Consider the following 26,379-nt stretch of genomic DNA (forward strand, 5'->3'; position numbering starts at 1 on the left):
GGATGCAATCTCTATGGAAACAAAGTGTATTTTTATACCTGCTGTGTACGTCAATGTCTGTATCTCCAGCTTTGACCCTCTCTATCCCGGCAACATCCTCATCTGGAGACCTTGTTGATATACTTGTCATATCTCTCCTGTGGCATTGATTATGATCATTCAGAACCTAGTCTGGCAAATCAAGCAAAGGGTACCTGTCAGATTGTAAAATGGATATAGCAAAATTAAATTTTGTTTGTTAAAACACTCTGTGTTTTTTTTGTTTTCATTTTTTTTTATAAAACACTGTTGTTGTTTTTATCCTTTTTGAGCCTTTGTTGCAATTCAGTGCAGCTAATCACCTATAGCAGTGGTCCCCAATCTTTTGGACCAATAAATCTACGGACTCTGGACCACACATGCGCGGGGAGCTGGGTGTCACTCAAAGGGGAAGAAACTTCCCTCAAAGTGGCTTCATGATGCCATAACCCACCCACTCTCCCATCGCAGGTCCACAGACACAACCCATCCACCTCCCTGAGCCAGCAATGTATACCGGAGTCATGGTCTGTGACTGTGCCACCACAAGCTGCGTCCTTCTCCTGACCCCGCTGGGGGGTCCACCGGCCAGAGCCACGGCACACCTTTCAGACAGCCGCAGCCCACTAGTGAGCCACAGACTGGGGTTGGGGACCCCTGTCCTATAGCATCTTCCTGTCTACATGCACTCCAGCCATGGAGTGAGCCGTGCCTGTGTTGAAGTAGCCACACATTGGAACAAAGTGTGCAACAGAGTGACAACACAGGAGCACAATTGGGAGACAGGGAGAGGGCATTGTCACTCTAACAAAGATCTTCATGGCTATCATGATCATCAGCATTAAAAACTGAAATGATATTGTGTTCAAAATGAGATATTAACAGTACAGTATTTATGAACTTGGAGCGACACTTATTTCCTTTGTCTGCTTGTTTCAACAACTTTTAACGCTCACTACACACCTGCGACACACCAGGAGGGTAATGAAGGATGACAAAAATATATCTCATACAAACAAGCGTTCAGCAGATGTTGAACTCGTGTAACCACAAGCTAAATATCCAGTTCTCTACATTATTTTTGTCTGACTGTAAGGCCGATGAAAGAGTTTTACCTGCTGCAAGCTGCAAGATTTTCAGGAATGTGCACAAGACAAAAGACTGTCGTTGTATTATTAGTAATGCAGGTGAATGGATCAAAGTGTGCAAACAAAACTCTTCATTCTGTCAGCTTATCAACAAATCCATTCTCAGCTGACAAACTGGAGGTTTCTGAATATTTGGTTAGAGGTTTACCAATGAGCTGTGAGAAAATTCCAACCAAGGATTACAATTAGATATGTGCATGCAGTCAGAAGATAAAATGTTTCCCACAGATAGATGTCTGATATAAAAAAAAAAATAATACAGAAAATCTGATAATTGCTAAACAAACAAAAGATTATTGTGGTACGCGTATAGTAAAACAATTTTAATGGCTGGTCCACTCAAAATTGAACACCAGGGTGCCTTTTTGGCATGCAGTTTTCCTGAATGGCACTGATATTTAATAAAGTGATGCATGGTTCTGTGACTGAGCAACATGTTGCGTATGTCTGCATGGACCCTTTTCCTATTGTACTTTTCTGTATCCCCCGATTCCTCTTGTGTCTTTTGTTCCAGTCTTCAACTTCCAAAGCGAGCTTCCAGTTTAGGTCTGTGGGACCAGTGCACTCAGACCTAACACTGCCTTCCTGGATGGGAGCCGGGTTTGTAATGGATACAGTGGGTAAAGTTCACAGTTTCTGGCTGTAATTGGGTGGGGTGGGGGTAAAACCCCTAAAAAAACACCAGCCATTGGGAATGTTGCCCAACCAGTTGCCTAATACGTAGTAAGTAGCGTTCCAATTAGAATAGTGATTTTTAGGAGCGATACCACCTCTGGATGCTCCCAACTTATCTTAGCAGCCCATCAGAGTTGGGCCCGTCCAAGCCTGCAGTAAGTTTGCCCATTACTACCCTTAATTAGTGAACAGCATTTCTTTGATTATATTACCTTTTCTTTTTCTACTATAACAAGAGAAACACAGAGAAGTAAAAAAATAGAAAGATGTTAAGGTGGAGTGTCACATTGCAATAATTAAAGGAGGGTGACGGATAAAACTCGTCCGCATTAGAAGATTACCTGAAATCAGGCTCTTTGAGGATTTACTAATAATTGTTCATTTCCTCCCTGTAAGTTATATATCTCTGTGTCACACAGGTGTTTCTGAGTATCATTATGTTAAATTGTCCTTTAGTTCTGACCTCATATTGTTTTTGTAACATTGCTGCTTTATGCATTGTATGTGTACTGTAAGTATAAAGATTAATATACTATATATAAAGTAATCTGCTCATTTTGGGTTATGAAACAGGTTCAATTAATTGACTCTCCCTTCCGCTGCTTATACTTACAGTCTGTCCACCCTCAGGTCCTAGTACATAGCCTAGTACAAACAGGCAGATTTTAGATTCTGATCCAATGAAATTATTTCGTTCAAAGAGGATACCAAGAGAGTTCAGCAAATAAATATGATTTTGGGTTCATATTCATTTCTTTTCAGATAAAAAAGGAAAAATCTCATACATGCGTGCAGATTTTTGGAATTGTCATTACAAATGACAACATATATCGGATCATTTTGGTCTAGCACAAGATTAGCAGCTTATCTGCTTATGTGTATTAGGTCTAAAGCCCCATAGAGACGTCAGAAGATTGTCACTGGAAATGATCTGTTGTGATTGTTTCCAGTGACAGATGTACAAACGAGCACTGTACACTCAAGGCCAGGGAAGGACGAGCAGGCGGCACCCCGCTGTGCCCTTCTATGTAGGAAACTCGTGTCATTAGTCAGTTCATTATCAATGTGCCCTGGTGGATTGGTTGTGCTCAGCGATCATCATCTGACTTGTGCACATAGTTTAAGATTAAGGGTCAATTCCTTACCAACCCCCAACTTTCCTCCCAACAACCCCCACTGAAGCTACCCCTCAGCCCACCACTGGAAGTACCAATTACAGCTTTTTTGGCTTATTCCACACCCAACTTCCCACCCTCTTCTATTACCGGATTAACTTTCTCCAGCACTTTCTTTCTTGTACACTTTCTTCAAATCACTTTCCCATTGAGCAATCCTTTTAACCCAAATGTCGAAGGGATACATTATAAAAAAAATGTAGTTTTATTTTATTTGATGTTATTATTTAAATGTTTGCTTACTGTAGCCTTTTTAAAGCAATAAACAGAGGGCAGCACAGTGGTTCAGTGGTTAGCCCGCTGGACTTTACAGCGCTGGGTCCCAGGTTTGAATCTTGGCCAGGTAACTATCTGCATGAAGTTTGCAGGTTTGCACCGGGTTTCCTCTGGGTATTTCAGTTTCCTTTTTCATCCTAAAACACATGCAGTTAGGTTAATTTGCTTCCCCACAAAGCTGACCTTAGACTGTATTAATGGCATATGACTATGGTAGGGACATTAGATTGTGAACCCTTTTTAGAGACATGCCTATGGACTTTGTACAGCACTGCGTACATATGTTGGCGCTATATAAATACTGTGTAATAATTAATAAACATACAAAAAAATTATTTGACAAGCTGCTGTCGTTACAGTTTGGCTGACAAAGGCAGCGAGGCCCATGCAGTATCAATGGACTGCAGCAAAGAAGCCATCCTTGGATAAAAACTAAAAAAAATGTGAAATCACATATTCATTTTTTAAAAGAATGACACATTTGAAATCTTCATATGTAAATTGGGTATTTTGATAAGAAAGTGATCATGGCAAAAAATAAACATGGTTGCCATAGCTTATGCAGCATAAAGAATGGAATCTATTGTTTGCTCAATGCATTGTTGTGATCTAAAATCAAAATGCACAAAGCATTGGCATGCTGCAAACTCTGGCATTGGTTTATGGAATATAAACTGTAGTTTGAGCATGAAGACAGAGGGCAGCATTGCAATGAAAGCTGAGCAGTCTGAGGGTCACTTCCCTTTGTTCCCTAGACTGTGTGTCAGCAGAAACAGTACTCTTCCAGCAAGTCTCTTCTTGCTTTTAAGTACAGGTTATTGTTTTTATCAGGTTAAATCATCAACATCAACCAATTTTATTTATTTGTGTTTAATGGTTGCTCCTGGGCACTACTGCAGGTGGCTACATGTATGCAAAAGGACAACATGCAAGCATTGCTATGTATGTACAAAATAGTACTGTATAATATCCATATATATATATATATATATATATATATATATATATACACACACAAACACACGTATGCTCATGGCTGTGTCCCAAGCATATAGAATGATGCAAATAACGCCCTACTTATTGTATAAATTTCTTGTAGACTTGTGCAATTGCTTTAGTAAAATGATCCCTAGAATGAACTTTTTTGGCAGCATGGGGTATTTTTTATAGCTTTATATATTCCCAGATATACTGACCAATGTACAAGAGAAAAGAGAGATGGCTTTACCCTTCTGGAATTGCAGCAAGTCTTCAGACGCCTCTTAGGCTACGTATACACGTGCAATAATTATCGTTGGAAACAAATAAATAACGATCGATCGTCCGATATTCGTCAACAAAAAAGTGAACGACAGGCCAACGACCATGATGAACGAGGAATGTCACTGGAACCGAACGACCGTTTTGGCAGATCTGATTGGGCGAATATCGTTCTCTATCTATTGTGTGTATGGTTGTTCAGTGATCGTGAATTGTTCTGCGGTACACTTTTTCCGGTACATGTCACTTCCTGCATTGTTCAAACGATTGTATCCAGTGTGTGTACATTATTGGTGGATTAAGTTTGAACAATTGTATCGTTACAGCATGTACAGAATCATGCACTATACAATTGTTTAAAATAATTGTGAATAATCATTGATCTGACATTAATTGTTCATTTTCCAATGATAATTATTGCACATGCGTACGTAGCCTTACCATCTCCTGTGTACACTTCCTCCCTTGCTGCATTCAGCCATATTTGTGCAAAATTTGGAAAACAAAAACAGAAAAAATGAAAGAAAATAGTAAATAATAAATATTGAATAAATATATGTAAGAAATATTTATATTGAATACATTTCAAAATAAACATAAACCATATGACAGTTCATAGATGTTGATGGTCATTGCTTCCTCCCTCTCTAATCTTGCTGCTCCAGGCACTGACTCATGAATGCCATTGTGGTTAATACAGCGCGGTATACATTTTGTGATTTATAAATGAATACAATACATGTCATAAAGTGTAATAAATAGCAGATGGACTAAACATCTGTCTATTCCATACAACCACTAACAACAAGCACTCTTTATAGTGAAGTCTGTCTAAACCAGCCTTTCTCTACCTTTTTAACAGGGGGGAACCCCTTAAAATAATCTGCAAATCTTCAGAGAACCCCGTCTATAACTATAACCCCAGCTCACAGTATATTAGCATTGGAAGAATAGCTCTTACATTTGTGGCAAGTGAGAAGAATGTCTCCCAGATAGCTAAAACCATAATTGATGTCACCTAAACTGTCCACAAAAGCACAAATTGCTCAAGGAACCCCTAGAAACCTCTGGAGGAACCCTAACGATCCATAGACCCTGATTGAGAAACACTGATCGGGGCAGTTTGGCTGCATGCGGTGTACTGGGGGGCAGTTTGGGTGCTCTGTGTGTACTGGGGGGCAGTTTGGCTGCATGCTGGTACTAGGGGGGCAGTTTGGGTGCTTGTTGTGTACTGGGGGCAGTATGAACAATGCCTGTTGGGTATTAAGGAGTAGCTTGCTTTCCTGTTCTGTACTGCTGGGGGTGGCAAATAGCAAAGGTTGGGGTGCAGTCTTGCAGGCCCCCTGACATATGTAGAAGTACCCCTGTGGGATCTGTGCCTGTGTATAGAGATCACAGCTCGGTCCATCCCTCCTCCATCTCCCTGACAATCTCTCATGCTCCCCCTCCTCCCTGCACTGGGCCGGTCCTCTGCTATCCAGCGCCCTCCCCCCTCCCTGTGGGTAGATGAGTCCGATGCGCACAGCAGACACCTCAGCGTCCGTTATATCGAGCCACGCGCCGGGCAGCACCACTCACACAGCCGGGGGGAGGTAGAAGCGGCAGCTCGCGCTCTGGTTCTGCTCTGTGGAGAGTCCGCGGTGACCGGAGCGATGGAGCCGGCGGGGCCTGGAGGAGGAGGAGCCCCTCCGCCGTTACCGGAGAAGAAAAAGCTGAACCGGGCTCCGTCCCCGGCCCGCCCCAAGGAACTGAGCGGCTGGTCTCTGTCTAAGGCTCGGAGAGGTTCCCCGGTCTCCCTGTCGGTCATACCCCCCACACCCCGCCGCCCGCTGCAATCTCCCGGTACTAAAAAGCCGGCGGCCCCTCGGGCTACAGGAAAGGGTAGCGGCAACAAGGCGGCGCGGGGGGCCCGGGGCACGGACAGCAGCTCAGAGGGTTCGTGTGCTTCTGAGGAGAATAGCAGCAGCCGGGGGAGCAGCGAGGGGACCTCCAGCCGAATGCAGCTCAGCACCTCCATGGCCTTCTCCGACCTGACCGAGGACATACTGGACGGGGCATCCGAGGGGCTAATGAGGGAGATGGAGGAATTACGCTCCGAGAATGACTATCTGAAGGTAAGGAACCGCGGGGGCGGAGCTAGAGTTTTGGGCGTGGCTTCAAACACACACCTGTGCAAGTAGGCTTTCAGTGTTGACCTCATTCTGACAGTTCTAGCCGATTGGCTGGCTAGTTTCCAATGTTAAAAAGAAAGGTAATTGCCAAAAGAGATAACAAGCAAAGCACCCTGCCTGTTCTCATGACCTCCACAAATTGCAATACTCACAATATTTGTTGTGTTTATTTTTATTTGTTTAAAAGGACAGTTTAGGCTGCGTACACACATGCAAATGTTCTCAGGCGATAATCGACTCAGGGCTGATATTGGACGAGAATCTTGTGTGTGTACAGCGCTCGTCGTCCGAACGGATCCACGGACGATGGACAACCAACCATCGTAATGCAAGTGAAGGGGGAGAGAGCGCATAGAATCCATAGAACAGAATGGTGCTGTATGTTCAGCGCTTGTTCATGCATCGTGTGATCGTTAGTCGTTTGAAAGGATCCTGAAAGATCCTTTCCAACGACAATTATTGCATGTGTGTACATAGCTTTAGGCTGCTTCCTTATATGAGAGGTGCTGTGCTGCTCAGGCACAAAACATCATGGGAATTGTAGTCCAGAGGAAGCCATGGATGTGCCCAGGGTGTCAGATAGAATAGCCACTGCTCTAGTGTAAGTGTCCACACTTGGATGTCCACAAGTATACTGCAGCAAATTATTTGGCTTCTGCTACTTTTTCCAGAATGGTACATGCACAACATGGTGCTGTCAACATTACCCAAAAAATTACTTTTTGTTTACTTGCATCAAAAAAATAATCAAAATGTAGTCTCTGATAACTTTTTTTGAGGGTTTAACTGTACTTGTGTAAGGTTTGCAATGCCAGGAACTCAAAAATATTAGTCCAGTTGGTTGACCTAGCACCAGGCCACCCAGTTTTGTATGAAATGTCACTTTGAGAATGTAGCAGCCCTTACTACCATTGCAGAATGGACATTATTATAGCTGAAAATGCAATGTGAAACAAATAGAACCAAAACAGCATTTGTCATATAACATTTCAAAGTGTTTGAGCCATAAAGTTTGTCTTGTATATTGTAAGGTGACTTCACCCAAGAGAGGGTTAAACTGACCAAAGCACAGACATGTTGTATCAGCTGTCAGTGGAGTGTTTGCACCAGGTGTCCCCATGGTGTTTTCTGAGGACAATTTTTTTTTTTCTTTTGAGACCGTCTGGTGTGAAAGTTTATACCATCTTTGGAGTGTTTGGAAACCCTGTTTTATTGTTCCTTAATGGAGGGGTCTGTGCCAAGAAAGAAAACCGGCTGGCAGCACTCGCATGCTGTGCTCAGTATACACGGCTTGACAGTGTCTGGCTTTAATCTAGAGTTCATGGGAAGCATGGCTGAGCCCAGAGAGTTGTTGTGAAGGATGCCATGCTGGCAATGTTCATTTTACAACAGCAGCAAGTGAATCCAGGGGTTGTGTCACCGTGGATGGTTCAGCAGCTGTACAATCGTGTTTTTGCTTATCACCGATTAGCTACTTGGTGGCCAAGAAATGCAATTTCCCAAGAGTACTTTGGTGCATTCTGGCGCTAATGTAGATGTTTGTTTTTCTTTCTTTCTGTCACTTTCAAATGATTATATTGCATTTCGATATACATTTTTTAATTGTAAATAACTGCGCAGAATGGAAAAATCCATTTTTAAAATGACCCCTCTAAAAACCATTGGTGACTACAGAGACGGGACTCCTGCCATTGATTACTCTGCACACCTGCTGCAACATTTATGAGGAAGGCCTGTTTGGGTGTTTGTTTGCATTTTTTTCCCAAGCTGGGTGGGCCAGAAACTGTGGGTGACATATTTTACCAAAAAGTTCCTAAGATCTTTAAGAAATCAAGCCTTGTCATGTTTTACCAGTATCGATTGTTTGTCAGAAAGGTTCACCTAACTTTTCCATCCCTAGCACCGCTTCTGTTCCCAACCACTTTGTTCAGCTGCTTGAAGCAAAGAAGATTCTTCATTTATGAGTAGAGGGATCTTAGGACTTGCTCACCCATCCACTGGTGCATGGCCTAGAAAGCACTTTGTGCTGTCACATGGGTGTTGGGTGAGAATTTTCAGCCTCTTGTAAGCCCCATGTTATGACCTTACACAAGGATGCTTCTCTTTGTATCTGTGTCTTAATGGAGTGTTGGGAGAACAAAGAGAAGTCATGTCCTGCTTCAGAGGGGAAAATTTAGGTAAATAAGCAGTTTCTCATACATTTGCAAAGCACACATTCAAAGGTTCACATTAAAGGCTAAACTAAATAGCTTTTTATGTCTCCTTTTACTTGGCACATGTCTGTCAAATCATTTTTAGCACATTGATCACTGTGCAGCAAGCAAAGTTGCAGAAAAAAGTCACTGTCTCTTATTAATATTATGTTTATGTAGATAGTCTTGTGTTGATGGTACTCTGTGTATTGTTACAGTACTTAGTTTAATTCACTTACATAACACAGCCACCGTATTATAAAGTACGTGGAACCATTTACGTCATTCTAAAGAGGCTTACAAATGAATAATTTTACCGCAGTCATACAAACAGTAGACCAAATTGTGTCAAGACCAAATAAATAACCCATTTTCATAATGTAGATGGCAAAACTAAGGACTTGCACAGAAAGGATCATGCAGATTGGATAATTATTCTGAGATCTAGATGGTGTAAGGGTCACAATACTAAATGCTAAGCCGGCCTGCAATTTAGATATAGCTGGTTTATAATATGATCTGAGCAGTGTGTGTGCACATTACAGGATTCACATGATTTAATCTCCCTTCTAATGTAAACCTGAAACCTGAGTGTGGAATCATTATGATCTTTGAAGATGAGTTATTCCACAATACAAGATGGTTGTACTGTTAGGTTTGAGATTCATACCAGGAGCTGCCTAATATAAAAAATATATGCCTGGCCTAAAACATACCAGGTTCCTAGGAAAGTGTAAGCCCCACAAGTATAAATTTGATAGCAAAGTAACATGTACTTAGAAGATCTGTTTCCTATATTGAAGGCATTGTTATTGGCTGGAGGGGGCCGGGTTTGGGTGCTCCATAGCCTTTAGCCCATATCTTGGGATTCTGGCTTCTAATGTCTTTGTGTTCCAGTATCCTATCAATATGACTATAGGGGTTGATTGGCTACTAAAAGGTATGTCCGGTTTTACAGTAATATGTTCCATAAATAAGAACTATTCTATCAGCCGATTTAAAAATTCAATAATGTTTCCTAAACTACAATTCATTATTACCCTTTGGCTTCACTTCTGTGGAACGACTAAATTGCTCCATTGTTTTTAAACCTGGCTATTAACAACGCCCTTTTTTTTCTTCTTCATAATCAGCAGCAATTTCCAGGCATGCTTTATTGCTGAGACCATGAAGCTGAGCTAATGATGTGTAATGTTGCATGCACTGTACATTCCTAACTACATTGTTTATCTATTTAGTTTTTTTTATTTATAAGCACTCGGTGATTATTGGAAAGTCAGCAGAGGAATTGATGTAGGATGGTAAATCCTCAACATCAGGGGACCGAGGAAAATCAGGAATAACCATGTATTTGTTTCTGCACCTTCTGTATTATCGTCATCACCAGATACATATATTGTAGTATTTCAAACATCAAAGACTCACTGAGTTACGACCAAAGCCTGAAAAGTTTGAAGTGGCTGCTGTAGAAATACTTGAAGGAAGAATGGCGTCTTCGTAGTGTGCAGCTACCAATACGATTTCAGATGTCATTTACCATCATTTAAAGAACCATTTGCAGGCAAGGCATGTAGCTTTGTATATTTGAATCTACATCACTTATTACCTGCTGATTACCAGATTGGACTGACCGGCACCTGCTTTCTTCATTCATTTAGTTTTTGCTATTCTGTGTGATATCTACAGTTTCCTGCATCTGGCGAATGAACCGTTTAGCTTAAAATCCTGTAATGCTTCAGCAGTAGCTTTTTTTATTATTTCTGTACAGCTGTTCCACAAGAAAACCATTTCACATTCTGCACTTTTGAATCTAAACAGCTTGTTTTCAAATCTGGCCATGGCTTGCTCCCGATTGGCTGGCTCTGCAAGCTTTTTATATGCACATGGTCCCGGCACACAGGATGTTCTCCCCCTCAGCAAACTGTGCCAAAATTGCTTCCAGATGATCTCTGGTGCTTGGGACAGTGTGTGACCTACGGTTCTCATACAGTCACTCTCTGTCTTGTTAAAAGCAAGATTAAGTCACCAGGAAACTACTGTAACTCTTCGGGTCATGTGTAAATATATGTCAGGGTATCTCTTTACCAGATGGGTTGCTGGGCTGTGTATATTCATAACTGATGCTTTATATCAGGCAAGGGCTTCTTCAACAAATATTGTTGAAGAACAACTCCAGAGATGATGTTACATCAGTATCCGAATCTATAAAGGAAACATAGCACCAACAAAGTCAGATAGTCCATCTAGATTACAATTTAGTAACCCTTTCTTTAGCTTTCATTGACATATGCAATTCTAGCTTCTTCAGTTGCTTCTACTACCTTTAAACCACCTCTTCAACATGCCAGGAACTCATGAAGACAAAGGTGCTTTCAATTGTTGTGGACTTTCCTTTCTTCCTTTAGAGTGATGGCCGGACTACATTTCTAATATAAAGTTGTGAGAGGTGCACAGACCAACCTTTGACTTTTAATGTTTGTGTATTGGAATGCCTTAGGCTATGTACACATGTGCAATAATTGTCGTTGGAAAGGATCTTTCACGACAAAGGACTGAACGATGCATGAACGAGCGCTAAACATACAGCTTCATTTTGCTTTATAGAGAATAGAGGGGGGAGAACGACGGAGCGGCACCCTGCTGCACTCTCTCCTCTTCACTTCCATTACGATCGTTCCTTGTCCATCGTCTGTGGATCTGCCAGGAAGGGAGTTTGAGCAATGGATGACAAGCGCTGTACACATGCAAGATTCTTGTCTGATATCAGCCCTGAGCTGATATTGGACGAGAACCATTGTGCAAGTGTAGTTTGCCTTATAGAGCACAGTTGTTATTATTACACTGTGTTTATATAGTGCTAACATATTACAGGTGTTATAATTAAAGAATGCATTTTTTTAATGTAGACATTTTGTGCATATCATATTAGCTAGATTTGGTCTATATTTACATTGTCATAGAAGTCTTAGTTCTACATATTGAAACCAAAACAATTAGATGTTACTTGAACCCTCCCAGCTTGTGTGTTTGTACATAACCTCTTGCCCTAAGGCCTCTTCTAGCAAGCGTGTTTCCTTCCTGGACTTTGTTAAATGCCTTCAAATTCTTGAGTATATCTCCTATTCACTTCTTTTCCCACAAAGCTCGTTACATCACCCCTGGGGATCATACAGCATTTTTTAAGTCTGGTGCCGAACTGTACTTGGACAATAAAAGCTTTTAGAACAGACTTTATATTTGTTTTACAACAAATTTTTCTGTGATTTATATACATCCAGAAAATACTACTGTATGCTGACCGTATGGCTTCAGTGTTTTCAAAGACATTAGCTTGAAACTATAAGTAATGAATTTTAATGGGATTTCCACAATGTTCTGAACATTAGTATATCTGGGCCAATCTTTCCATTTCTCTCCACCAAAAATTGTCAGTTTTGTTTGTAAATTTTTTTGTTTAATATTAGACTTCTCTGTTGCACCTCTTAATATGTGGGTAGTCCCTGGGTTAAGGACATCTGACATAATACGACTCTTAGATACCAATGGCGCTTTCCTGCTCCCTTGTGTGCAGGACAGAGGCTTGGAGGGGGAGGGGGCGGTTTGCATGACATGCAGAAGAAATCTTTTGCTAAACACTGCTGAGCTCCTCTGCAGCCTTCTGTAACTCTTTAATGACCAAACAAACGTGCTGTTGTTTCTTTTTGCATATCAAAGCACAGCTTAGTCCAGAAGTTAATGAATGTCTAGGCTTCATAAAGTTTTTTTTTTTTTTTTGCTTCCTTTGTGATTAAGTGAGGATTTTATACAGTAACTGACACCACGCTGCTCAATATTAAGTTTAGACATCTGTCCTAATTGCATTTATTAAAATAATATACCTGTTCCAACTTGCATACAAATTCAACTTAAGAACAAACCTACATTCACTATCTTGTATGTAACTTGGGGACTATCTGTATTCTAGTTGCCCTTTAGTTTAAATAGCTGGTTTCATGTTTGTTAATCATTATGGGGTTTTCTCTTAACTTTCTCATTTCGCTCCTCATGGACAAATAAATGAGGAATAGTTTTTGTTCTATCACATTGGCCCAGAATTATTAAAGCTCTCCAAGGCTGGATAGGATACACTTTCATCAGGGAAGCTGGTTGACCCAGCAAACCTGGAATGGATCTGTTCCAGAATTGAAAACATTTGCTAACAAATAGCTAATGATTTTTAGGAAATCCATTCAAGGTTTGCTGGATCACCCAGCTTCACTGCTGAAAGTGTATACTCCATCCTTGGAGAGCTTTAATAAATCAGGGCTATTATCTTCACATTCCTGGTAGGATCGTGTAGAGAATGAAGTCACAACCTGTGATAATTGCAGTGTATGTATTCCCAGGTACTTCTGTTGTTGTAGCTGGTGTGATCTGAGTATTGAAAGTCATCTAGAGATGGAGAAGACCCTCTGTGTTCACATCTCGTCTGTGTTACAGGGTGGCAGATCATATGCAGAATAGTATGTAACCAGGAGAATACAATAATGCTTGTTGGGCTACTGAGCATCCGGAGGTTACACATGCAGCCCCAGCAGTCCTGATCACTACTGTTAAACCATTAATTTCATGGCTGAAAGCCAGGACACCAATGCAGACAGATCGATATGCATGCCTCGTCCTTCGGGATTCCGTGATTGTCATGTGGTAATTTATTACATTTTCTTCTTGCTTGTTTCATTGCTTCCTGCGGTTCCTGTAATCTTCATAATACTGGCAAATCTCTCAGGAATAATAGCCAGTTTCCATGCCCACTGCAGCAGCATTGGATTTGGGAAAAGGACATTTTTAGAATCCATGGTGTTGTACGCAAAAGAAAAAACACATATATGTACATGTATACAGCTCTTACCATATATTGCAGGGACTTACTTTCATTTCGTTGAACACTGTAAGGTTTTCACAGTGTGCATTAAATGTTGCAGCAGATGGAAGCCTTGCTTACCCAGTACTATAAGGCTGCTTACCATCTAGTCCTTTCCATCCCAGCTATGGTGCCCCTGGCACAATCATTTCATGCATTGCATTCCAGTTCTTTAAATTATAGCTTCAGCATTTCATGTGGCTGCTGCAACACTCTGCCATTCCCTCCTACCAGCAATGATCTGCCTGCATTGCATAGAATAAGCACAACCATCATGGTACTATGTCCAATATAAGGTATGTAATGAAAACTGGTTGTGTTTTCAGCGCAATTAAACCCAAAAATAAGAATAATAAATGCCTACATTTCATTTGCTAGCATCCCTCCGTTATCCACACACATTGTAGTCCAGAAGCAATTTCTTTTCCTTTGCTTAAAGTATGCACAAACTCAGATTATGAATTGCATCTCTTCAATAAATGGAAAAAAGCATTCTGATCCTGACAGACGTCTAGTGTGCACATGATTGCTTGTGCTGCACTTTTTTCAGTTAGCGTCATTTCGGGTTCACTATTAACTGCAGAACATTTCCTGCGTGTTATGGAAAGGGGGAGATATACTGTAGTCTTTTCACTGGAGGAATAAGGTGTGTTTGCATAGGTACAGTGGGACAAGTGAGTATTACTGAAAGGATCAGCAGGTACGTAAAAGCGTGAGTGAGGAAAAAACAGACACAGCGCACACATTTTAGGATTAGTAAACCACAATATATATTTTTTTGCAGTGTGGGATGCACCTAAAAGCTATTTACAACTGCTCACAATTCCCCCAAATGATGCAAAATGATTAATTTGTTGCAGCCTTTTTGCAAAGTTCCTGCATCGTCATGTATGAACTGAATCACTTCTTCTCTTGGTTTGAAAGCCTGCCTGATGATGACCAAAGATGTATCATTAAAGGTTCCTGAGTCAAGTTTTGACGTGTTTTAGCTCTGCTTGTGTTTTGTGTGATAAAATGTCTTGGTGCTGTGCAGGTTTGTTGTGAAACTCCAGAGGATAATATCTGTTTATGTTGGAGCTGCCGGGAAGCTGTTCGGGGAGAAGATGGAGGAGAATGTGCTGCTTTGTTTATACTGGTTGGTAGCTAGGCTCCACATTCCCTATGAAGCTTCAGTATTTCATATAGGGAGGGCATGAGAGACATTCAGTATGGCGACCTATGAGAAAGCAGGTCAATTTTAACAAATATGAGCTAATAGTTCAAGTGGCTTGGAAACTAACGCTGTATATTAAATTAAAAAAAAAATGAGACTTGCTTTATGGTTTATAATTCGCGTGTGCTTTTTACTGTTCTCGTGTGCTTGCCGTTTGTAATTCCCATGACATCAGTAGGAGGTTAGGTTGTGGAAAAGATGATGGAGGACAGTAATTGGGCATCTGTGAAAAACGTCATAACTCAAAATCACTTTCTTAGCTTACACTGCCTTTGCTGCTAATTTATATTATTATATACACTGCTATTATATTTATGTATATAAATAGAAAAATAAGTACAATTATAATGAAAAGTATTGAAATGTACCTGGCCTACCTTCCGCTAAATACATACAGGACGTACGTGTCTTGGGCAAGAAGAGCGTGGTTGTGTCTTGCCCAGTCAATTAAACTACAATGGTTAGTTGGCTTCAATTTGGGTATCCATTGGACTGCACTGTCACCTTGGTGCTCTAAAAAGGGATATTGGTATGAAGTCCTGTGTTACTGTATTCGTCTTTCATTTGCCACTCCTACAGTGTTCTCCCCAGCCCCTTTTAGCTGGGCACACCACCCGGCACTTTTCAGTAACCACCCGGCTGTTTTTATGTGGCTATTGAAGAGTTGGGTCACAATACAGGGGATGCCACCCGCCTACAATTTCTTCCCACCCGGCTCAAAAAAATTCCTGGGTTGAGCACTGCCCTATTTAATGTACAGCGCTGTGTAATATGTTGGCGCTATATAGATCCTGTTTAATAAAAATAATAAAAATGAAAGTGATTAGTTTGTTTGGCAGAACATTTATTTCTGTCAATTCCATTGGGCTTAAAAGGGAACCGGAGAAGAGGATCTGAACATTTCAAACCTTTTATAATTTAGGCACATTTGTAGTTCTGGTCATTACTTTTCCCCCTTGTTAGTTTATTGCAGAATTAAAAAATGAATAATATGGCATAGCTGCACCCAGGGAGCATCTTTATATTGAATTGTATCCTAATACATTTTCTCATGTACATGGCAGTGAAAAAATTTGTCCTGCATGGGTCTGCAGAATGCTGTTTTTTGCTCTGGAAAATATTCACAATTGCTTGTTGCAGGTCTTTCATTTATAATATGGCTCCTGCCCAATCCGCTCCCTGGAAGATTTCAGTATGTAATATTCTAGAGGGACAAAAACTGGAAGATCAGGTCATGATCTGAAGCTTAAGAGAAAAGATAAATGTATTTTAGTGGGTTAGAGGTTTAATTTTTTTTTTGCATGGATATGTAAAAGCTTGTATGTACGATGTGTTCTGTGATGTAGTATTTGCACTGTGAACCAAGAACCTAATGCTCTACAAAGCTGCAGTTGTAGCCAAGCAATATATGTTTGTGGAAAGCGCAGGTCTCGGCGGTATAGAAGCGATCAACCTGGAAAAACTCTTCTAATTGACCAGTGCTTCCCCTAAGATCAGTGAACCCTGGGGGTCAATTAAGCTTCACTTGGTGGTTACTCCTGGCAACCAATGCCTGACATTGGTGAAAAGGTTAAGGTCAGCGGGAGGAAACACAGTTACACGGCAGGGACCAGATGAACATTTCCAGAAGTGTTGGTTTCTGAGTGGATGATTTTGCTTGAACAGTGGAAAAGGACAGTATCTGCTTTGTTTTTTTTGCATGGCTCCCTTTAACTTGCACTTGGAATTGTGTTATTCGCCAAATTCGAAAAATTGATGCAACCACAATTTATAGTAAGCTGCATTATTACTTTTTTTAATGGTATTAGGAACAATCCATCTATAACTAAGTGTCAAAATCAAATGCTTTATTTTCTGTTTGTTGCTATTCAGCAACAGCTTGGTTCTCTTTAATTAATGTGCGGTCCCGCCATTTCCTCAGGGTTTTTTTCCCAGCATGATTACTGTGGTCTTGCTCCAGGGAATGTTCTGACTTTTTGAGTTTCACAAGCGCAGCAGAGAATATCCTCGCCATGTGTCATATCCTACACTGCTTTCTTTTAACCACTGACCAAATCTGACTTGCATGTGTTAATCCCAATGTTTTACCCAGTCAGGCATTAAATATCCCGTCACCTGCGGAGGTCCCAAATACGCTGAGGAGTTGTCGCTTTTATTCACTGTAACCTTTCAGGTTCAGACGATCCCTGGGTGCGAGCTTCAATTCAGTACCAGTTTTGTCTGTAGAGCCCGCGGCGTTCCAATGATAAATGGCCATCAAGTTCCTGGTAGACAGTTTGTGTTCATTCAATGAATTTGTTGACAGCTAATCCTAACAGACTCGGAGAATATCTGTATAAAACCCTCCTGAGAGTTGGTGAAAGCAAAATGTATTTATTGTGGCAAATCTGATATTGCAAAAAAAAAAAAAGAAAAAAATCTGAAAAGATAACTGCTGAACACGAAGAGCTATTCAGCCCATTAAGGCAGCTACAAAAGAAAATGTCAACACTTTATTAAAAGGGATTGGAGAGAGAGTATAAAGTACTGGAATGGAGAAGAGAAAAAGGTAAAATATTGGAATGAATGCATTATAAGCAGGGAACAAAATATTAATTATGTGAGGGGTCTAAAAGGATTAGTGGGAAGAGATCCAAGAATATTGCAATGGTTAAACGTGAGGAGGCCCAAAATACTGGAATGGATAAATGAGGAGCGGGGTTAAAATCTTAGACCAAATACCGAACACGGAGATTACTGGATTGGAGAAATGATCAAAAGGGGAGTAAAATTCTGCAATGGATAAAGGATGAGTGGAGAATGGAGGTAAAATACTGGAATAGATGAATGATGAGAATGGGGTTGAAATGTTCCAGTCATACATTGTAGCCGAACCGCACCGTGATGGTTAAAGGCAGGGTAACCTAACCCAGCCACCCCCCCAAAAAAACCAAAATGCACCACTCAAGTGCCCCCCTAATAGAACTTTATGCTCCAGGTAAAGTCAAAAGAATGGAACTTTGAAGAAAACAACCATATCCCCCCAAAAAAATCCTGGTAAATCATCTGCAAAATGATTAGGTTTGCACCAGAAAAGAACCTGTTTCTTGGGTGTAATGGATCCCTAATGAAACCTCTGCAGTCAGAATGCCACAGACACCATTTCAGGTCCTGGAAAGGCTTTTTAATTTCAGTTACATTAAACAGAAAGTGTTAAGGTGTTTGCCAGCTTTTTGTTTTAATGCTATAGCTTGCTTTTTTTGGTTTAAAATTGAGATTTACTCTAATTGCTGCTGATGGTGGTGGCTTTAAAAGCTTGCTGTTGTACAGTGGGGTGACACACCCATATGTGTCCAAGTGCTTTTTTTTATGTGTCACCTGAGATTTGCTTTGTTTTTTCCACAGTATGTCTGCAGTGTGTTGCATCGTGCAGACATTCGGCATGTTCTCGCTGCGTGAGAAGCAAAGAAAATTGTGGTTTCTTTGTTGATTCCTGTTTTGCAGAAGCTGCAGTCTTCATGCTCACACTGGGCTGTCCTAGTTCAGCTGTATCCCTGGAAAATATGATTGCCAAGTGTTCAGTGGCAGCTCCATGTTGGTTTATATTCATGTTACAACCTGTCTGTGCTGAATCTTTGCATCAAATTAACACCACTTTCACCTTCCAGCTCCTGATCTTGCTGCATGCTGGCGGTTAGATTAACGCTTTCCTGGCGTCTGTAGGGAAGCGGCCACAGATTTTTTATCGGTGACTTTTGGCAAAGGATCTCAGGGTGTAACAATGTTAGTTTCCAGCTTGTTATAAAAAAAATAGGGAGGGCGTTTAAGGTGGACCTTGCTGTAGTTTTACAAGCCTGCATGATAAATTCCTGGCTTGTTACACAGCATATAAAAACAATTTTATCCTTTAAAAAATATGTTTTTAAATTCCAGCTCTGAGACTTTGTCTAGGCTGAGATAGTGGCATAAGTCAGTTAGCATTTCCTCAGTCTTTTCTTCCCCATACCCTTGATTCACCTGAACATTGTACCATTCTAGCAGATTGCAGTAGGGGCTAATCTGTGTCCGACATATGTGAACAAATTGCACAAACACCAGAATTTATATGATTGGCATAGCCAGCTGTAGGCCCCTTTGCAGAACTGACTTTGGGCCCCTGTTGCCAGAGGAGGATCTGGGGCCCTTGTGCAGAAGCACACTTTGCACGTCCCTATGTCGGCTGCAATGATGGTCATCTCTGAGCCAGGACTTTTGTCCATAAAGTAATTGCTACATCTGAATAGTGCCCAATTAAAGACTGTACTGCCCAACTGGCTGGTGAGTAAATGATTCCTGAATACCTTTATCATGTTTTATTGGCAAGGGTCTTCTGCTGAGTGCAGCCTTGGATCCCTTTGTTGCATAATTTAGTAACAGGGCTACTTTAGGTTTGGTACCGTACTTGTTCTGAGCCAGTGACTGTGACCGTTTATAGACAAACATGCCCTGGTTGGGGGGAATGAAGAACATAGAATCTGCTACCGTTCTAGTTTTAATGATTGCTTTAATATTGGGAAAAAAAGGAGAATCCTGAGATCAGCGCTTATTAGCAAAGTGTACAGAGTTCTTTTAGATGTTGGTGAAGGAGAACAGAAATGAGCATTGCTGACTAATTATTCTGAGAGATCTGCAGCTGCAAAATTTGTATGTTTTTGCTACCTGTAACCCATTTCCCCAATGGTAACCCTGGGATTATGGTTGGGAGGGGAGGCAACAGGACAGATGCAGTGTCTGCTTTGAATTATTCATTGCCGGCTGACACGGATGGTGTTATGGTGCCAAGTTCATGGTGAAGGGAACTTCCATGTCCAGAAGGTGAGAAGCTGTCGTTCTCTATAGGACAGCTGTCTGGGCCCCCTTTTTCAATCTGTCACTTCCCCTTGTGGTGCCCTGGCTCCGCCATGCATGAAGAGTTTCCTCCTGACCCCAGACGGTAATCTCTTTGTATTTGGTCAATGTGGTGATGTGTTCATATGCTTAGGAAGCAAAGCTTGGCTCCAGGCATGGTAAAGTCACTTTGATAGGGTGTGTATTTTCCATATTGACTAGTGGTGAATTTTATTGTTAGGCCTATCAAGAATTCTCCATATTTAAAACTGTTCTTCTCTTACTGCACCCTACAATTTCCTAAGTCACTTTTATGTGAGGTTTGTAACGATCTGGGTCCCAGGCTATAAGGTATTGAAGTGTAGATCTGAAAGAATCCACAACAATTAAGTTGAGTTCTAGGTAAGGCTTGTGTTACATTTTTGCTATATACCTGTAGCAGAAAAGAGACAAACCATTAGTGTGTAGAAACCCATAGCAACCAGTCAGATACAAGATACTAACCACCCTTTATTGTTTGTGGTAGAAATCAATCCCATGTTTTCTTTCAATTCCTATTTATTTTTCTTAACGGTTTCTGCTCTCATGTTTTATTCATTTTTCTTACCGGTTCCTGCTCTCAATCAAGCATATACCTAAAGACCATAATGGGTAAATATCCATTGGCTTGGTAGAATATATTTTCTGGACAAAGTATCATTTTAAAACAATGATAGAAAAAAAAAGGATACAAAGCATATCCTTTGCAAAATCAAGCACATTGGTTTACCATCAAGCCACCATCTTGAGTTTGTTAGCTGAATATGGAGAAGTATCACAATATCTAGGTACTTGTGGTCAAGTTGTAGGTTATTGATGGACTGTGCACCCAGCCTTTACATTATAACTAAGGAAGTTTTCTCATTTCTTTTTTTCCTGTTTTGCACCTCAGTGACGTCTTGTTTTACTTGAGCAGTCATGTATGTACCTAGTCATTATTATAAAGCTCATCAGTTCAGGTAAATGACCTGTAGCTTGCTCTGCATCAAAGCTGCCCCCGTGTTTAGGTTTTTTATGTTACATCATTTTACCAGTTCATCTTAACTTTGATGTTGGCAGCTGAGTGAATAGAACAGCAGTATTGTATTTCAGTATAGCAGTTAATCACTCACCACCGCCTTCCTCATTACATGCACCGTGGCAGTTGTACATCTTCTTTGGCTTCGCATTTTTTTTTCATTTTTTTACTTTTTTGACATGCTTTTGTCCTGCCTTTACAACTTTTTCAGAATTTGCTGGTTGTCATGGCCAAACCAGTCTACTGCATCAGATATTATATACACATTCGATCATACAAAATTATGCAGTTATTTTGTTCATTTTCTAGGCCACGGCTTGTAGCTCGGTTTGAGATGATCTATTGTCATGGTGGTTTCTGGTGGTGATGAGAATGAAATTGTTTCTTAGCAGGTTGCTAAAGTAGAGCCCCTGGGCTGGGCACCGTACAGCTTAAGTAAAGTCATATTAGTTGGATACAATCCCTGCAATAATTCATAGGAGAGAGAAGGGCTCAGAGGTGGGCAGAACGGTGGCTCAGGCGCAGAAGCGCTGGGTCCCATGTTCGAATCTCGGCCAGGACACCATCTGCATGGAGTTTGCAGGTTCTCCCTGTGTTTGCGTGGGTTTCCTCCCACATTCCATAAACATGCAGTCAGGTTAATTGGCTTCCCCCAAAAATTGACCTTAGACTGTGATATTGACATATGACTATGGTAGTGACATTAGATTGTGAGCTCCTTTGAGGGACAGCTAGTGACATGACTATGAACTTTGTACAGCACTGTGTAATATGATGGTGCAATTTAAATACTGTATTATAATATTAAAGGGCTGCAATAAATTGGACACTTTGAATGTCCATTAATTGAAAGGGCAGGTGGTTGTATTGGGAAGTATTTGGATGCCTTGCAGTTAAAAATGTTTAAGAACTTATAACTGATGGCAGATATGATTTGGATAAGGCTGCACAGGAACTGATCTACTTGGAGCTCTTTGTGCATTCACACATGGTCCCTTGTATTCCTCTGGAGAGCACCTTGACCTCACTGTGACCTAAGTTCATTAAGTGTAGCTAGGAACCTATAGGACAGAAGCAGTTTATCTATGTGCCTAATGCCAGAATGTGAAACCATTCTACAATTCAGGGTCACATGAGAAATTATCTGCGATGTGAAACTAAATAGAATGCATGCACATGAGAAGTATTTGGTTCTTTTCAAAGTACAGGCCTGGTTTATTCTTTGACAATTGTAAAGCAACCTTTTCCGTTGTCCTATGCTATGTAGATGGCTGTGGGGCAATTAAATCTTTTACCAAAGGCTTTTCATAAAACCAAAAAATTATGGGGTCTTTGTTTACTTTGCCTTTAGGTAGTTTTCTGATTTTCTACTATGGCTGAAAGGGTCTTTGACTTGTGATCTGTAGATGAATACATGAGTATTCATGAGTGGCCCCATTTAGTGGCTGCCCTCAAGAGCAATGCAACACTTTTAATCTTTTTCTTACTTAAGGAATTTTGTTCCTGGGTCAAATGTACACATCACTGATTTTTCCCCTTTTTTCCTGTTCTTCTTCTTTAGGATGAGATTGAAGAGCTGAGGTCAGAGATGTTGGAAATGAGAGATGTCTACATGGAGGAAGATGTATATCAGTTGCAGGAACTCCGACAACAGCTGGAACAAGTGCACAAGACTTGCCGGATCCTGCAGTACCGGTTGAAAAAAGCCGAGCGCAGAGGCCTAAGGGTGGCCCAGACAGGACAGGTTGACAGCGAATTCATCAACGCCCTTGAGCAAGATGTTAAGGTAATCATTACTTGCAAATATACCGTTTCATTGGAATCGTCAACCACAGACACTGCAGAAATTGGACAATAAGTTCTGGGCCCTCAGATTTATTTACTGCCAACAGTATGGGTGTGGTGGATGACATCTTCAGTTCTGTTGTCACCAGTCCAGCTTTACTTTTTGCCCTGTGGGTGAGACATTTGTGTTCCTTAAGCTGACACATGAATATGTTAATAGCAACCAGTTTTAACTGTTGGTTTTCTGGTGCAAGGGACATTGTAAATGTGCCATAGCTGATATCTGATCAGATGTATAGGGTAATTCAGTGTTTTTGGAAACATTTGAAAAGATTAAACCACCAAAGTCTGATATTTTATTGAAACCAGCAGGTTAACCTGAAAACACCACAGGTGGTAAGAAATTACTGCAACACCCTACAGCAGGCATATCCTATTTGTTGCAAATCAGTGTAATTTAGCTGTCCGGTGCCCAAGGTGGCATGAATAGTAGGGCATGCTGTAATTTCAAATATTGGCTAGGCTTCACAGTCATTTTCTTTGCCCTTCCTTCTGTGCCATAGGACTGGCCTATCACTAATATGGGCAACCTCACCTAGGCACTACTGTGGTGCAAAATTGCGCAGATCAGATTATCAACCAGGAAATCCTATTATCTGCATTATGGAAACCTACAATTTAGGGCACCCCAAGTGATGAAACATTTTGGTTGGTAGCAACTGTATGGCAGGCATGTAGGGGTAACTAGTGACATTTTTGCCTCTTCAGGTTTCGTTTCAATGACCAACCCTCATCCCAGAAAAAGCACACACCACTTTCTATCACAGAAATGTCTAACTTTGGTTCTCAGCTCCGTCTACCCATAGCCACCATTATCGGTGGGCCTTGTTGTTGTTTGCAGGTTTACCATAGTAGAACCTTGTGAATTAAATACTTTCAAAGTCACTTTTATTCATAATGGCATCAAACTTCTTTTTTTTTTTTTTCAAACTGAATTTTTATTGAACATTTTCACATACAAAGACAACCAGGCTTATACAGCAAAACATCTCGTAAACACAGCATACAGGGTGATAGGTACATCCGATAATGGTACATAAAACTCTGGCGTAAGTAACAGTAAAAAACAGTGGCCATACTGTACCGGCCTATCAAACCCCATAGACTATAAAAATACAGAAACAACAGATAAATAAACAACAGAAAACAAGAAATGAGTCAGAAAGAAAAAACGAAGCTAAGCCAGGGGTCATCAAACTTCTAAGTTGCGTCTGCCATCCACATGTTGAGACAGACCATTTTCAAACTTTTTTTTTTGGCCACCCAAATTGCATGATTTGTACCATCATTGTTTTAAAAGAAAGATCCGCTGGGAACATTGGTGGTGGTGGGATTGGTTGAACAGCACGCCCCCTATGCCTGGGGTACTCCCGTGATTTGACTTTGGCTTCCACATTGAGGTCAACCAATCGCATCAAATCAATTTTTTGTTATCGTTTTTCTTCACACATACACGCACCTTATGTACAGAGAATTTGCAACAAAAATAAAATTGCCTTTTAAAAGCACATTTGTCATGCCATTGTATTGGATCTCTGCTCCTCTTGGTAAAATATCTGCCCACCTTTATGATCGTGTATAATGATCACTTCATTTCATTCTCATTTAGAACTACAACATCCTGTTCTTGCAACATCTCAAGACCCAAAATTTCAATGTCCTGGCATCCATCTGACCCCGGTAACCTTGAGGCTAAATTGGATTATTCTGTTGATACCATGGGCTGTGCTTGGAAATCCTCAGCTGCTTAAGTTGCTACTGTAGCCATTCTCCAGTGTATTGCAGGAAACAGGGGGGGCTCTTCCCTTGTCGCCTAGCAACTGTGAGCAGACCCCCCACTTCCCCATCCCTGTGTTTACATTGCTGACTTCAGCCTTCCTTTTCACATGGCTCTATTTGCCATTATTGCTCCATTCCAGTGCTGCCAGCTTCTCCCTCCTTCAAACAAAGACGTTCAGTATTTAGCAGACCGGCGGCTGTTAATATTTTGCTTGCGTGAAATGCAGCAGAAAAAGGGGTGGGTGAGGAGGAAATGATGGAGGAAAGCTACAATGTCACTGGAAAGAAACCAATAACATTCCTTATATATATAAAAATTAAAATAAATATATAAAATGAAATCTTCTCTAAAGGGAACCTGTACTGATAGAAATTGGTTGTTTGTGATCTTGTATGAATTCTAGATTGTAAGCTCTTCGGGGCAGGGTCTTCTCCTCCTCCTGTGTCACTGTCTGTATTCGTCTGTCATTTTGCAGCCTGTATTTAATGTACAGCGCTGCTTAATTTGTTGGCGCTATATAAATTCTGTTTAATAATACAGTAATAATAATAATTCTAGTTGCCTGATGTCTATAGCAGCATTCCAGGCATGGACTGGAACAAGCATGCAGCAAGTGTTATCAGACTGAAGACCGAATACCAATCAGAATAGTAACTCGGAAGCCCTCAGCGAATCTGTCAGCGAGGAATTCCCTAAAAGATTTGATTGATTGAGATAGGCAGTGGTTATCTATAAGTTTTTTTTTTTTTAAGGACATATCTAAAGCAGAAAACAAGCTGCAATAAATTACATTTTAATGTGATGGCTGCAGTGATTTTCTCTTTTCCTTTAAGTTGACCTTGGCTTCTCTGTGTAAAGCTTCATACACATGTCCAATGATTGTCATCCCAGACGAAAGGTTTTGCTTGTCTTCGGTGAAAAGCTGACAAGTGTACAGCAATCCTCGACATTGCTTATTATTCTACCGTGTAGGATTGATACGACGATCAAGAACAACCGCTCGGCATTCCTAGGGGATAGAGCTCAGTGAGGTGCCACTTGCTTGCCCTGCCCCTTCTGCATAGAACACAATAGCTAGTGTTCTCCCCAAGAATTATTTTTAAGCTGGGTGGGAAAAAGTTGTAGGCGGGTGATGGCCCCTATATTGTGACCCAACTTTTCAGTAACCGCCAAAAAACAGCCAGGTAGTTACTGAAAAGTGCCGGGTGGTACGCCCAGCTAAAAGGGGCTGGGGAGAATACTGATGGCAACGTGTATACAGTGCTCTTTCATTTTTCACTGGAAATCCTCTCAAAAGATTGTTTCCAGGGTCAATTATCTGACGTGTATCTGACATCTGTTTTCTTAACAGACCTGTCTTAGGGTGAAAATGCTCATTCAATGTTGTCTATTAGAACCACAGAAACAACCTCCTGTCTTCATAACACAGAGTGAATGGGTTCTGTAGTTTGTAGATAGCTGATAGCATCTCAACTAAAGGGAAATTTCTCCACATGCGGAATACAAATGACGCTACCAGCTGACAGGATTCCTTGCAAGATTGCCAGGTATTTATTTGCATTGAATAAAACAGATTCCACAAAACCAGGGGTGTAGTGGGGCGGGCACAGGGTGGGCACGCCGTGCCCTCACTTTTTCCGGGTATGGGCATGCCTACCCCTATATAGTCTCTACCTGCACGCCTTCGCCATTGCAGTTCTCACTCTTCTTCTTTTTTTTTTTTTTTTTTTTACGGCTACACCCCATGCACACACTTTCAATAGAATATTTTTCTGACCAACTGGAGCAAAAAGGAAAACTTTATTGTTGGGGTTTACATAG

At 40.9% G+C, this 26,379-nt stretch overlaps 1 protein-coding gene across 3 annotated transcripts in view; it reads left to right on the forward strand.

The window, feature by feature from the left end:
- Window positions 1–6,083: 6,083 nt before the first annotated feature.
- The window catches only part of MTCL2 (microtubule crosslinking factor 2), a 73,022-nt gene continuing 52,726 nt past the window's right edge, over window positions 6,084–26,379 (forward strand). For all 3 annotated transcript variants that reach the window (XM_072403615.1, XM_072403616.1, XM_072403618.1), the window contains exons 1-2: window positions 6,084–6,666; window positions 22,495–22,719. In XM_072403615.1, the coding sequence (XP_072259716.1) occupies window positions 6,205–6,666; window positions 22,495–22,719 (687 nt within the window). In that variant the 5' untranslated portion in view covers window positions 6,084–6,204. The remainder of the gene's footprint in view (window positions 6,667–22,494; window positions 22,720–26,379) is intronic.

Source organism: Pyxicephalus adspersus, chromosome 3, assembly GCF_032062135.1.
Source record: "Pyxicephalus adspersus chromosome 3, UCB_Pads_2.0, whole genome shotgun sequence".
NCBI classification, from domain to species: Eukaryota; Metazoa; Chordata; class Amphibia; order Anura; family Pyxicephalidae; genus Pyxicephalus; species Pyxicephalus adspersus.